This window comes from Lissotriton helveticus, chromosome 6 (genome assembly GCF_964261635.1).
Source record: "Lissotriton helveticus chromosome 6, aLisHel1.1, whole genome shotgun sequence".
In the NCBI taxonomy this organism is placed as follows: Eukaryota; Metazoa; Chordata; class Amphibia; order Caudata; family Salamandridae; genus Lissotriton; species Lissotriton helveticus.
The window spans coordinates 968,825,296-968,839,657 of NC_136067.1; the positions used below are offsets into that span (position 1 = coordinate 968,825,296).

A 14,362-nucleotide genomic window follows, 5' to 3' on the forward strand; every position below is an offset into this window, starting at 1 on the left:
GGACACCGAATGGGAGGGAAAACCTTTTTCAACCCTTCTATAAAATCCTTGATCACATGCATTTTGAAAAAAGAGGTTTGTAAAGGTCATTTTCGGTAGGCAGTAAGAGCTGCCAAGTGAACCTTTATAAAAGAGACTTGCCAAGCCAGATTTTGTCAGAAGTAGTAAGTATGGAAGGATTACATCTTCCTGACAAGTTGTAAAGTCCACATTTTTAAAGGGACCCTGCATGCAAAATCTCTTCCACTTGAAGGCATATATGTAGAACATATTGAAGCCTCTCTGAGGATTTCCAGGCAGCCTTGTGGCAGATTTAAGTGCCAGCACTGCACTAGCTCTTGAGCCATACAGCCAAATTCAAGGAGGAGAGGTTGGGGTGGAACATTTGGCCTCCGAACTTCGTTAGCAGGTCTGGTCTGCATGACAGCTTGAGATGAGGACGCTCTGACCAGTGAAGAAGGCTCGGGATCCACCACTGATGTGCCCACTCTGGAGCCTTTAGGATCATCTCCGCTCTTGAGTGGGGCAGCTTGATGAGGACCGAAGGGATCAGGGAAATCAGCAGAAAAGAGTAGAGAAATCTGCTGGACCAGTTGATCCATAGGGCATTTCACAGTGTCCCTGGAGGAAAGTACATTGAGGAAAAGCGTTGGCATTTTTAGTTTTTTGCAGTGGCGAACAAGTCGATGGCTGGATTGCCCCACAGTTTGAAAACATTTTGTTCAACGTCATCGTGCAAGAACCACTCATGGTTTTATTGCAGAACTTTGCTGAGTTTGCCTGAGCATTTTGGACACTCGGAGGGTGAGTTGCCGTAATCATCAGGTCCCGGGCTATGAGCCATTCCCAGATTGTTTTGGCCTTGTATGACAAGTGCCTGGACCTCATTCCTCCCTGCTTGTAGAGGTAGTCATTGGTGGCTGTACTGTCTGTCTGAAGAAGCAGGGACTGGGATCTGAACGATGGGCGAAATGCTTTCAGCACCAGATGGACTGTGCGTAGTCTGAGGATATTGATATGATACGTCATCTCTCACTGAGACGACCTGCTCTAAATTTGGAAAAGATCCATGTGGGCTCCCCATCCCAGTAATAATGCAGCCCTCACTATTGTTTGAGGACGAGCCTCCTGATGAAATGGCATACCTATAAGCAGGTTGGTTGGGGAGCACCACCATTTCTGGAACATCTTCACATGAAGGAATAGTTTTATCTTGTGTTCCCAATTGCCTGTCAGTGGTCCCACCGGTCCTCAAGACATTCCAGCAGAGGTCGCATGTGGAGACGGGCATTCGGTGTTGAGGAAGATGCAGGAGGCCATTGAAGCGAGAAGAGACAATACTGTTCTTACCGTTGGATGAGAGGCTTTCATAAGAGAATGACACTTCTGAAGGATCACTAAGTCCTCCTCCGAAGGACACACTCTTGCCTGTAGAGAAGTGTGGCTCAATGGTTAGAGCGGCAGACCCTGATGCAGAGGTCTGGCCCGGACCAGGGTTCAATTCCTGCCTTGGCTGGTCTCAGGGGATCTTGTGCTTACAATTCCTCGGACATGATTTCTCGCCTCGGTGCCTACTCTAAGCATGGGTCCCACGCTGCAACTCTGGGCAATAGCTTGCTTAGTCTCCACAACGGCCCCCTACAGCGCTAGGGATGCCTGGTTGCACCCTGGAGATGCCCAGGAGTGGACATTTCACGGGGAAAAACCAGGAAGGGTTCCCTAGTGGTATGAGTACAGCGCCAGGACACTCAGGAGTATCAGTGCGCTTTACAAGTACGGCTACATTTACATTTACATTTAATCTGTCGATGGAGGCACCCGGATAATGTAAGGTTTGAACCGGGATAGACAGTGCACTGCTTAGGTTGACATGAAGCCCTAACCTTTGGAGGAGTTTGCAAGTCCAGTTGTACTGAAGCTGGGCTTCCTGAGAAGTTGAAGTCTTGATCAGCCAATGGTCTAGGTATGGGTAGACTAATATTCTGTATTTCCTGAGAGGGGCAGCAACTACTGCCAGGCTCTGGGTGCTGACTTAAGGCCAAACGAAAGTACTTGGTACTGATAATGTGCCTGCCCCACTACTAACCTCAAGAACGTTCGATGCTGTCTATCTATTGAAATATGAAAGTATGCGTCTTGAAGGTCGATGGCACACAGCCAATCCCCCTGGTGTAATTGGGGATAGATTTGATGTAATGCCAGCATCCGGAGCTTTTTTCACTAAATTCATCTGTTGGCTGTTTTGAGGTCAAATATGGGTCTCAAATCGCTCTTATTTTCCTTCTTCACCAGAATGTATCTGGAATAAATGCCTGTCCCTCGTTGTTTAAGAGGAACAGGTTCCACCACTTGCTTTTGTAAAAGGATATTGACTTCCGATGTTAGCGGCTGGAGTTAGAAATTGAATGGTTTCGGAGGTATGGACGGTAGAGGACTGGTGAATCTCAGACAATATCCATTTTGCATAATATTCAGAACTCAGGCAAGTCTTGTGTTGTTTTACCACTCTGACAGATAACGATAAATGCTTCCCTCCCACCAGAGTGGGTAACAGAAAGGTTGGGGGGAGGAACAATTCAGGGTTTTGATCTAGATGGTTGTTTGCCACCCTGAGCAGGCTGCTGGGTGGATCTTCCCCTAGTCTGCTTCCATTAGCAGGGCTGATAAGGGCATTGGTTCTGTTGCTGGCTCCCCGGATACCACTGAGGGGTTTGACCCTTCTGATAATAGAAATGGCGTTGGTAGAGCTTGAAAGATGTCCTCTGATCTCTGGGTCTCTCTAAGCTGACTGCCTTGAGAGTCTCAATTTCGGCTTTCATTTGTGGCATCTCCTCATCAGAGTGGCTTCCAAAGAGGGTAGCATCGGAGAAGGGAAGATTCAGTATCCTCTGTTGATATCTGGCTTGAGGGATGTGAGACTAAGTCAAGAACGTCTACTTAGAGCGACACTATGGCAGTACTCGTGCCGCTAAAAGGGAAGAGTCTATTGCAGCACTAATTATTTGGTTGGACACCATTATTTTTTCACTTAGAATTTGCATGAAGTCTTCACGTTTATCTCTGGGGAGATGTTTCGCAAACTGCTGCATGGATTCCCATAGTGCCCTGTCATACCTGCCAAGGAGTGCTGTTGCACTAGCTGCTTCAATTGTGGTTGCTGCAGTGCTGCAAACTTTACGACCCACTGAGTCTAACTTTCTACTCTCCTTATCGGGAGGCACTGTAGAAGTGGGAATAGTGGCATGGTGCTTTTTTGACGCTACCCCAATCACCGAGTCTGGAGATGGGTCAGTATGGAGAAAGACAGGATCTTGTTCTGAAGGGTATTTCTTTTGAAGCCTCAATGGAGCTGATTTAACCGAGGCTGGAGTTAGGAAAAAGCCCATAAGCCGGTTCTAGAAGATCTGGCACTAGTGGCAGTAGTGGTCTTGGTGCTCACCTGTGTTGAAGTGTCTCTAATATTACTGATGTTGTAGGTGTTTTGCGTTGACATAGCAATACTGAGTTTTGCAGCTCTCCTCATCAATGCCTCTTGGAATGTGGTGATATCATCCACCGGTGATGTGTGGAGGTGGGGAATCTGAAAGTGTTGGAGAGTATTGTCCAATAGACATGGAAGATGTATCCATGGTATGATGTCTAGACCAAGACCGTCGTAGATAGTGACGATGGCAAAAGTGCCTGGAAAATGGAGATGATCGCCTTGGGATAGGACGGTGGGGCGAGAATGATGGCGTGATCTGGACCGAGATTTTGGCCTTGATGTGAGAGGGACAAGTGCTGGTGTAGGAAGCACTGGAGGTGTTGGAGGAGGTGGACGAGGAGGAGATGGCGCTGGTAGAGGAGGAGATGCCGCTGGAGAACAAGGTTCAACCTTGAAGAAGGGGAGTATGTTCCGGAATACTCAGAATCTGGAGATGAATAAATACGCCTCCTCTTTTTACTTGCCTCCAGTAGCTTTGATGACGTTGAAAGACTTCTCGACATCGACCGCTCTAGATGCCTTAACATTGACCTGCTTGTCGACGGCGAGTGGCGGTGGTGCCTCAACATTGGTATGGACCTCAACACAGATCTGTTTCTGTACATCAACTGTGTTGTCATCGATGCAGATACACCTTGCCACGACGATGATCTACGGCGCTTCATCAACGTCAGACAATGTACTGACGGTGAATAAGTAGGTGCCATACCGCTTCTTGATGTCAACTGGAACCAATGGCATTTTTCTGCAGTCTTCTTCCTGCACCCCTTCAGAGACAGAGCCCTGGTAGAGGACTGACCCTCTCCTCGCCCTGAGGTCCCACCTTCAGACTGTGTCGGTTGTCTTCTTCGTTCCGCGGTGCCATGGAGGCAAATTTTCTCCCTGTTCTTCAGGCTGCGTCTTGAGAAGTTCCTGCAGTGGTGTCAAGACTCAGGAACAGGAGTCTCTGGAAGGCAGATATTACAAACCTCATGAGGGTCTGTTTTAGCCTTCTTTTCTGCCCCAGTCTGGGCATTTATCAAACAGAGAAGTCATTTGTTCTGGCAAAATACCTCAATTTTTTGTCAGGAAAGAATGGAAAAAGCCAGATAGAAACCAAAAATGTCGAGTGAACTAGTTGTCAACAAGATTTACTTGAAAATGTCACGGGGGAAAAAAGCCAAAACAGGCCAAGCTCAATGCTGCATGGTCATGTCAGCAGGGGCCGGAAAAAAGAACTGAAGCAACTGCCACCTGCCGAGCATGACGGGATACTGGTGGCCCTGGGTTCTTAAAGGCATAGTCTCTATTTCTAACTCATAATGACAACCTATGGGGATACACTGTCCTGCTCTCCTTCATCTCTATCAAAAAGGGGTTGTAAAAGACTTTTATGCTGTTTCTTAAAACATCATGAAATTATAAACATACACTTCCTCCTGGCCCCTTTTTCAAGTACAAGATGAATAACTGGGCCATTGTAGCCTACTCCTATAGGCTCGCATAATCTTCTTAATGACTATGCGGGACTTCCTGAAGAAAAGTGAAAATCTACACTTAAGAAGATATATTATGAAAAAGTGCTCCGGGGTCCCGCACGTGGGCGAGACTATTCAGAGCTTATGACTATAGTGGAAATTCCCTTAAGAGAGAAATTATGAAATGCAGAGTAATTATTAAGAGATGCCCTTTCACCTGTAATTAATACATCATCCCCTGTACTACTAATGATTTTAGCAACATCATTTCAGAAAGCAAACAGCTCCTGAGAAGGAATACGGAAGTCTGACATCATCATCAGCTATATGGTGTCACTGCACTGCCTCATAGCAGTCGTATTGGCGGTTCCTCTTTGGGCTGTTATTAGCCATGCATTTATGAGTGGAGATTTGCATCTACTCTACAGCCAAACTCCTGTATTGCTGCATGGCCATGTCTGCCCTGTAACGAGGGCGGAATGCAACTAGCCCCTGATCACAAAACTTGCACCAGCAACGAGAAAAAGAAAGGACGCCGCCCCTACAGCTCCTCATTCCAGATCACTTTAAAAAAATGCAAATTGTGTGGTGGTGAAACTTGCATGGCATTTTATTATCGGTTACAGCGCCTGTGGCCCTGCACTAATTGCAGACATGTAAATTTCACAACCATGCTGTTTTCGTAAGTATTGACAACACTAGCTTTCACATTCCTTTTAACACCATTCTTAAAATACGAACTGAAATCAAACCGGGGTGCGCAAACACACAGGGTCACAATAGGCATCTTAATATGCCACTGAAAATCCTGGGTACCTGGACACGATGGACAGCACTGCCCCGGGTGTATGGTGGGACTGGCACAGTCTGGCACAGGGCAGGTGATCAGGGCACACATCTCTCTGCCATTGTGGCAGTAGCATTCGCGGCAGCCATCATGCCAGCTCTCCTCGTTTTCGTGTCGGCGTCCATCCATTGACAGGCAAGATGTCGTTTTCACAGACGGCACAACAGATGCTGGTACTTCTGAATCAAATAAACAAAGTAAACTGTGTCATGGAGTTTCTCAGGGCAGAACACTCATACAAATACGGAATGTTTTTTTCTACCCTCCACCAGTTTATTTTATGATAAGCTTTAGTACACGATTACAATTATACAGCCAACACGCAAGTAGATGAAAATCAAGTACAGCAATGCAATACATCAAAAGCTAGCTGAATACACCAATACTGAAACTGAAATGTCAGACATACATTCTTCCTTATTCACGTCCTATGAGAATGTCAATGAAATACCAAGGAGAGGCTGCATGCCTTTGTCCCAGCAATGGTTTTCAGGCCAATGGGTAGGAACTGGGAGAAGTTATCAGCAGGTCTGCAACATTTATTCAGATTATACATTTAAACAAACACAGCATTCAACGAGCAAGAGGTAGTTCTAGTCTTGTTTCGTTATTTGTGTGTACTGTTTTTCAATATTACTAATAGCTGAGTGAGTTTGGCAGTTTGTATAGCGTGGACGCACCCACCTGCTCATAACATTTGCAGCGCCCACTAGTCATATTGTCCTGTCAAGTTTTATGGGGCTTGTGGAAGTCAGTCTCAAGAACTTTGGACTGATGACTACTAGCTTGCAGTTTCTAGGGTTAGAAGATGGGTGGGTTTTTTCACCCACATTTCTTCGATGAATTGTTCCCAGTATCATGCCTGAATTTTGTGTAGGACTGGTAGCATGAACACCTTCCAAGCGCTTTGGAATTCTGCAACACTCTGCTGTAGCTCAGCCTTTCTTTATTTCTATGCCACATGACCGAGGATGACATAATTACTCTCTGCACACACATCACCCCACGCCACTTTGCAGAGGTTAGTTTTGGCCAGAGCAGGATACATAACGTGAGTGTAGGAGATGATGTGAACCACTGAGACCAGAAAGGAGGTGCGTGGAAAGGGAAATAAAGTAAACAAGCATTGGCAAAGCCAATAGGTTTCGCCTATGCAAGATCTATTGGCTTTGTCAATTTTTTTTGCATGCTGCGCAGAAGCACAAACTGCTGTGCAACATAGCTTAAACTAAAACATTTTAAAAAGCTGGTTAATTGATAAAATGCATGCTAAATGCAAACTAAAAAAACACAAGACTGAGGAAACTATTAATGGGAGATACGGGGTCACTTTCCATCTTCAAATCAAAGAAATTTAAACCCATACAAGAACGCACCACAGGCCAGTAACCAGCTTTGCAGTGGCTTAATTTAATATTTGTTTTATCTCCAGGAAAACAAAGTGAAGAGATTTTCGATGTCAACTGGCACCATGTCCTGAACGTTACTCCACCAATTTCGGCTAGTCCAACCAACCCTCCTAAGCTGCTGGGAATTGTAGGTCCAAACCTTGAAAGTGAAACTAAACACTTTAACATGCTTAGTAATGCCGTTTCAAGACCCGGGAATGCCATCAAGACTAAACGTCTTTAATGCCCATACCCAGTTTGCATTTACATGCAGAAGACATCTGTTCTACGAAAACAGACACGTGAAACTTACATTTTAGAATATGGTCTAAAAACAGCACTTGAAAAGCATAAACCACTTCACCTCATGAAGCTCATGGGAGAGCTATGCATTTTACTTTGTTCAAGAATTTGCTTATCATTAAATCGTGCTACTCTGTAGTATGCAACTTTTACTGTAAGTCACTAGCTCATTTAAGACACCAATGCACATAACAAAAATGTAGTTTTACAAAATTTCACCTAAAAACTGCAAAACTTTAAAGGAGTGTTATTTGTAAGCCCTTTTTTCTGCATTTCCTTTTAAAAATGGCAGACGTTCCCCTACTTTGAACAATACATTGTTCTTCCTCGTTCTTTTGTCGTTGAACATAAGCAGCGCATCATCATCCTGTCAACAATTGCCATATGCTTTGATCCTGAAAATAATTTGACAGTTTGCTACAAGAACAAATGCATGTCCCGACAGCTCACCAGTAGTATTCTTTTGTTTTACAGATGTTATCACTTTCTAAGCAAGTTGATTATACTTTCATGGAATTTTACAAAATAATTTAAAATAACCTTTAATCACTGTTCTGACAGACTATGTGAGGAGCAACCGTCTAGAAAGACGACACTGCCCAGCACTTGACTGAACATGCTAGCAAAGTAGCCAAGGAAGGGGGTTGAGAACGCATGCTGGCCCTGCAGCAAAACCGCTTCGACTAGACAACGTGCTGGGAGAAAACATGGGCAAAAAAAATTCTAAATATACTTCAATGCAATAGTACCTTTTTTGTTGTAAGGCGGGGGCGAAGGAGCAAAAAATGTTTTTAAAGGACACCAGTGGGATGAGAGGAACGACAACAACGAATCAATCAATCAATCACAGCATTTATAAAGCGCACTACTCACCCAGAGGGTCTCAAGGCGCTAGGGAGGGGGGGTCCGCTACTGCTCGAACAGCCAGGTCTTGAGTTGCTTCCTGAAGGCGAGGTGGTCCTGGGTCCGGCGGAGGTGGGTCGGGAGGGAGTTCCATGTCTTGGCGGCGAGGTAGGAGAAGGCCCGTCCTCCTGTGGTGGCTCTTCGGATGCGGGGGACGGCGGCGAGGGCGTGGCCGGTCGATCGAAGCTGGCGTTTGGGAGCGTAGAAGTTGAGGCGGCTGTTGAGGTATCTCGGGCCTTGGTTGTGTAGGGCTTTGTGTGCGTGGGTGAGGAGTCGGAAGGTGATTCTCTTGTTGACCGGGAGCCAGTGCAGGTCTCTCAGGTGTCCGGAGATGTGGCTGCGACGGGGGATGTCCAGGATGAGACGTGCTGAGGCGTTCTGGATCCGCTGGAGTCTTTTCTGGAGTTTGGCGGTGGTTCCGGCGTAAAGGGAGTTGCCGTAGTCCAGACGGGGATGGGAAGGACAGGGTAAACAACAAGGACGGGAGAGTGGGTAGGACATTTTAAGAGGTTTAGATAGAGCCTTCAAAGACATGCACTCTTAAGGGGTGCCTGTGCCTGATTAAAAAGGAAACAAAAAGTACCTGTATAACCTGCAGCCAGTGGATTGACAATGGCTGCAGAGACCGGTAACTGTACTTGGTCCAAACTCTATGTGCGACTGGACGCCAGCAAGCACTGAAGAGAAAGTGGAAGCAGCAGGAGGCTCAGACCAATCGGAGGCAAGACGACGTAAGCGACGTGGAGGCCAACCAATGGTAAGTAACAGTAAGTATTGGGTAAGCTGTAAGACCTTTGTTTTATTACAATCGTTTTCGCTGACAGCACATGCACGCTGTACATGCGAAACCTAAAAAAGCAAGAGGAAAAAAGGTTCTCATCTTTGTGACAGTCTGTACACAGCACTCAGCCCCCAATAAAGCATTCATTATGAGCTGTATTTTGAAGTCAATGGAGAAGCTTAGATGAATGCTATCTTGATACCAATTTTGTAAGTGGTGGCACCTTAGGTCGAACGCATTGGATGCAGGCCCCTCAACAAATACTTTAGCTTTCGCTAGCACCACATATTTGTTTACAAATGGCAAAAAGTCACACACCTAACCCTTTCACTCAGCAGCTTTGACATCATGATTATCATAAGAACTATATTTTCTATCTGAAATGTATAAGTTCAAACGAATCACAGCTGAGTGCTTCCCACGTCCATCTCCCCATTAGAACACCAACCCAATCAGGGTTAAGAAACCGGACAATATTCTCTCTGAAATAGAGCATCTCCCCAAAAACAACATGCTATGAGCACCCAGGTCAGTTTTCTTACATACACCAATGCTTATCCAACAAATGTGCTGTTAATGAACCGCTGAAAGACAGTGCAGATGCACGAATGGTGCTCCCTTGCCAGTGAGAAAACACTCCAGTGATGTACACTTATTACTATGCTAGTACATCTAAACTACAACTACTAAGAAAGAAAACAAAGTCCCCAATTGAGGCAAGAACAAGGCTAAGTGGAATAGCTAGAGTAGGTTTAATGGTAGATAAAGGATTGAAGTTACTTGGTTTTACAAAGAGACGCATGTTGGCGTAAACAAAGTGGGGACCATAAGATCGGACTAAATCTGGAAAAAAATACAAGGGATATTGAAAGAAGATCCTTATTTGAAGAGTGTATTATTCTTTTGTTTATGGAAAGTTGTATAGTTTGAAAATTATGATACAGGACATAACTTTATTTATGAATGATCAGTGCACACCTACATGTAAAAAACAGAAATAGTATTGCTTTTTCCATCCATCTGAGGTCGATAAAATGAGTACCATTGAGTTGGGTAACAAACATCTGTTATTCAGCGCCAAGAGACCTATAGGTGAACGTGCACTAAATACACATGATAGGTTATTCAAACTCGAGGACTGGGCAGAATAAAATATTTTTTATCTCAGGTTCAAAACGGCTTTCGCCCTGGCCGAAGTACAGTGGAGCAATCCCTAAATTTACTATTGCTGATGGGATAATATGTCAAAGCCAGGAAGGGTCCCTTGCACATGGATTTCATGGACCTCTACTATGTTTTGATACCATAAATTAACCCCTTCCATGCGGCCGCGATTCCCCTGCTGTGCGGTAAACACACGAACAGGGCGGGGCCGTGACGAACCCCAGCCGTCATCAGCACACGAGCACCGTAGTGCATGACGGCTGGGGTTCGTCATCAGCATGGAAGGGGTTAAGCAAAGCTATGGGCCACGATGGAAAAGATGGGGGTTGAAGTAGCATTAATGGCCCTACTTAGGCATCTGCATAGGGACACAACATACAAAATACATTATGGGCCAGACGGGCAGTGTTCGACCTCCACAAGCTCCAATTGGGGAGTAAGACAATATTGCATTATGGCACTTTATTTGTTTCTATTCTATAAAAATGGACTAGATAATTATCTAGTGAGTAAGGAGAAAGACTTGCCATAGACTGGGAAGCATCGTGGCCTTATCCTTTTATATGCAGACTATGCGGTTCTCCTTGGGGTCTACAGACTGTATTAGATGCATTTACACCTTTTATGAACAAACTTGACTTAAAAGTTAATTTATTTTATTTATTCCGTTTTTTTATATGGTGCAAACATGACCCAATTGGGTATCAGAGCTCTTCCTAGTTCTATAGCATTCACCGTCACAACAGTTCGTTAGAGGAGGCCTTTAAACACAACTATAGAGCATAAATATGAATTTGAGTAGAAACATTTGCAAATTAAATTAATAAGAGTCCTAAATGAATACATAATGTGTACAGTTGACTGCAAATAGCAAACAGTCTGATTATAAATTTTAGTGTATAACAAGGCATAATATTACTCAGTTAGTCTCTCCCTTGTAAGTTGGCTGGGTCTATAACTAAAAGTTAACTTGTAAAAGTTAACTTAGCTCTACATGCCAAGAACAGATGCATACTGGTAAGTAGCATTTTCTGTTCGAGGCATATGAGCTGCAGATTGCACACTGTGCATAGATTGTATAGCAGCACCCACTCTTAGCGGCAACCACCCCTATCTGTTGCAGTACTTTGGAATAAGGTTTTGAGAACAGCCTGGCCCACATTAGCTTGTTGTTTGGTTTGCACATCTACACAATAGTGTTTTGTGAATGTGTGCGGTGTAGACTATGTAGCTGCTTTGCAGATGTCATCTAGGGGAATGTTCCCTAAAAATGCCATTGAAGCCCCTATTTTTCTTGTAGAGTGGGCTTTAGGAGGAACAAATAACGTACGTTTAGCTTTGTGGTAACAAATCTGTATGCATTTGACAATCCATCTAGCCATCCCAAATTTTGAAATGGGATTACCTTTGTGTGGTGGTGAGAAAGACACAAAAAGTTGTTTTGTCTTACAAAAGGGTTCAGTACTATCTATGTAGTATAGCAATGCTCTTTTGACATGTAGGGTATGAAGAGCTCTTTCCGCTACTGTCTGTGGCTGCGAGAAGAAAACAGGCAGTTCCACAGATTGATTGATATGGAAGGGAGAAATTACTTTAAGCAAGAATGTTGGATTAGTACACAGAACTACCTTATTGTGATGCATTTGCAAGAAGGGTTCTTGATTGGTTAGTGCTTGTAATTCACTAACTCCGCAGAGAAGTAATAGCTACTATGAACGCAACCTTCGACGTTAAAAATTGTAGTTTACATTTGTGTAAGGGTTCGAAGGGAGGTCCCATTAACCGTGTGAGAAGAACATTTAAATTCCACACAGGTGAAGGTGGTACCCTGGGGGGAATTATTCTTTTAAAGCCTTCCATAAACACTTTAACCGCAGGCGCACTAGCGGGTTTTCCCGCTGCGCGCTGAGATTTTGAAAATCGCGCATTACGTGACAAAGTCAGCTCGTCATGCACGTAGCGCAGGTAACACCCATGACGAGCTGGCTTAGTCATGCGCGTCGAAGGGGTTAACGGCAGGCACTCTAAATAGAGATAGATGTCTGTTTTGCAGATATGCTGCTATTGCAGCGAGATGTAGTCTAATAGAGGTATAGGCTAAGTTACATCTTTGGAGATGCAGTAAGTATCCTATGATGTGTTGAATAGATACATCTAGAGGATCAATATTGTTGTTGTGACAATATATTACAAATCGTTTCCACTTGGCTGCAGAACATGCCCTGGTGGTTGGACGTCTAGCTTCTTTAATGACATTCATGCAGTCTAGAGGAAGGTTCAGATATCCAAATTCTAGGATTTCAGGAGCCAGATCGCAAGGTTGAGCTGAGCTGGGTCCGGGTGTCTAATCGCTCCACGGTTCTGTGTTAAGAGGTGTGGAGACAGGTGCAATTTTTGGTGTGGTACTACTGACAGTGGTAGCCGTGTGGTATACAATGGCTGTCTGGCCGATGTTGGAGCAACTAAGGTGAGAGAATGCTGCTGGCGTTTGCGTACTACTAGTGGCATGAGTGGTAAAAGGGAAAAGCGTATGCAAATCTGTTTGACCAGTTCATCCATAACGTATTGCCTTTGGACAGTGGGTGTGGATATCTGGCGGCGAAGCTTGGGCATTTGGCTTTTTCGTGGGTGGCAAATAGGTCTATGTGAGGTTGTCCCCACATCTGAAAGAATGGCTGAAGAGCTTGTATATGAAGTTCCCACTCTTGGGTCTGTTGTGTTTGACGACTTAACAGATCCGCTATGGTATTTTGTACTCCTGGGACATGCTGGGCTCGAAGGAATATGTTTTGAGGAATAGCCCACTGCCATATGTCTTGTGTTAGTTGAGAGAGCTCCCTGTTTCTGTATGTAATACATGGCGGTCATGTTGTCTGTGCGGACTAACACAGCCTTGTTTGATACTTGGTTTTGGAAAGCTTTTAGTGCTAGGAATATTGCTAGTAACTCCAGATGATTGATGTGGAATAACTTTTGTTGCGGTGTCCACCTGCCTTGCATGGTGTGTTGCAGGAGGTGGGCTCCCCAGCCGGAGAGTGATGCGTCCGCAGTCAAGATTATCTGAGGAACTGGCTCTAGGAACGATAGTCCCTTGGAAAAATTTGTGGTGTTCCACCACTGCAGAGAGCGATGAGTCCGACCGTCTACCAACACTAGGTCTGTTAGTGTACCTTGAGCCTGGTTCCATTGACGTGATAATCATTCTTGTAGCGGACGCATTTGAAGTCTTGCATGGGGCACTATGAAAATGCAAGAGGCCATCCTCCCTATGAGTTGCATGAACACTCATGCTGAAAGGGAGTGTTCTAGCTGAAACTTTGTTAGAAGAGTTTGCATGCTGGCTATCCTTGCTGGAGTGGGATAAGCTAGTGTTGTTGAGGTGTTTATTGTGGCACTGGGGGACTGTTGTACCGTGGCGTGGTTTATTGTGAACCCCAATTTGTGGAGCAGCTGTGTCGTGGCATGAGTGTGTTCCACGCATCGGTTGTTTGAGCTGGCTTTTAGACATGGATGTGTTGTCTTCGTAAATGCGCTGCCACTACCGCTAAGCACTTGGTGAATACTCTTGGTGCTTTTGTGACTCCGAAAGGGAGTTCTTTGAATTGACAGTGTTGCCCGTCTATCACAAATCTGAGATACTTCCTGTGAGCCTTGTAAATGGGAATGTGGAAGTATGCATCCTTGAGATCTAAAGTAGCAAGGAAGTTGTTTTGTGACAAGAGCGGAAGGACTTGTTGGAGTGTGACCATGTGAAAATGGTTTGGCTGTATGTAAATGTTTAGCGGTCTGAGGTCTAGAATAGGCCTTAGAGAGGCGTCCTTTTTTGGGATTAGAAAAAAATAGAGAGCAAACCCCCTTGTTTTGTTGGTGCAGAGGAACTGGTTCCATTGCACTTTTTTGTAGCAGAGATACTACTTCTTGCTTTAACAGTGATAGATGTTCTTGTGACATTGGACGCTGTTTGGGTGGTATGTTTGGGGGGGTAGATGTTAGTTCTAGACAGTACCCTGACTGAATAATTTGTCGCACCCACCT

The 14,362-nt window shown here is 44.8% G+C and overlaps 1 protein-coding gene across 1 annotated transcript in view; it reads right to left on the reverse strand.

Annotated features, from left to right (window-relative positions):
- CRIM1 (cysteine rich transmembrane BMP regulator 1) overlaps positions 1 to 14,362 on the reverse strand; it is a 937,771-nt gene that overhangs the window by 140,422 nt on the left and 782,987 nt on the right. Inside the window, exon 11 of the mRNA XM_078648622.1 lies at positions 5,758 to 5,967. Within this exon, the coding sequence (XP_078504748.1) occupies positions 5,758 to 5,967 (210 nt within the window). The remainder of the gene's footprint in view (positions 1 to 5,757; positions 5,968 to 14,362) is intronic.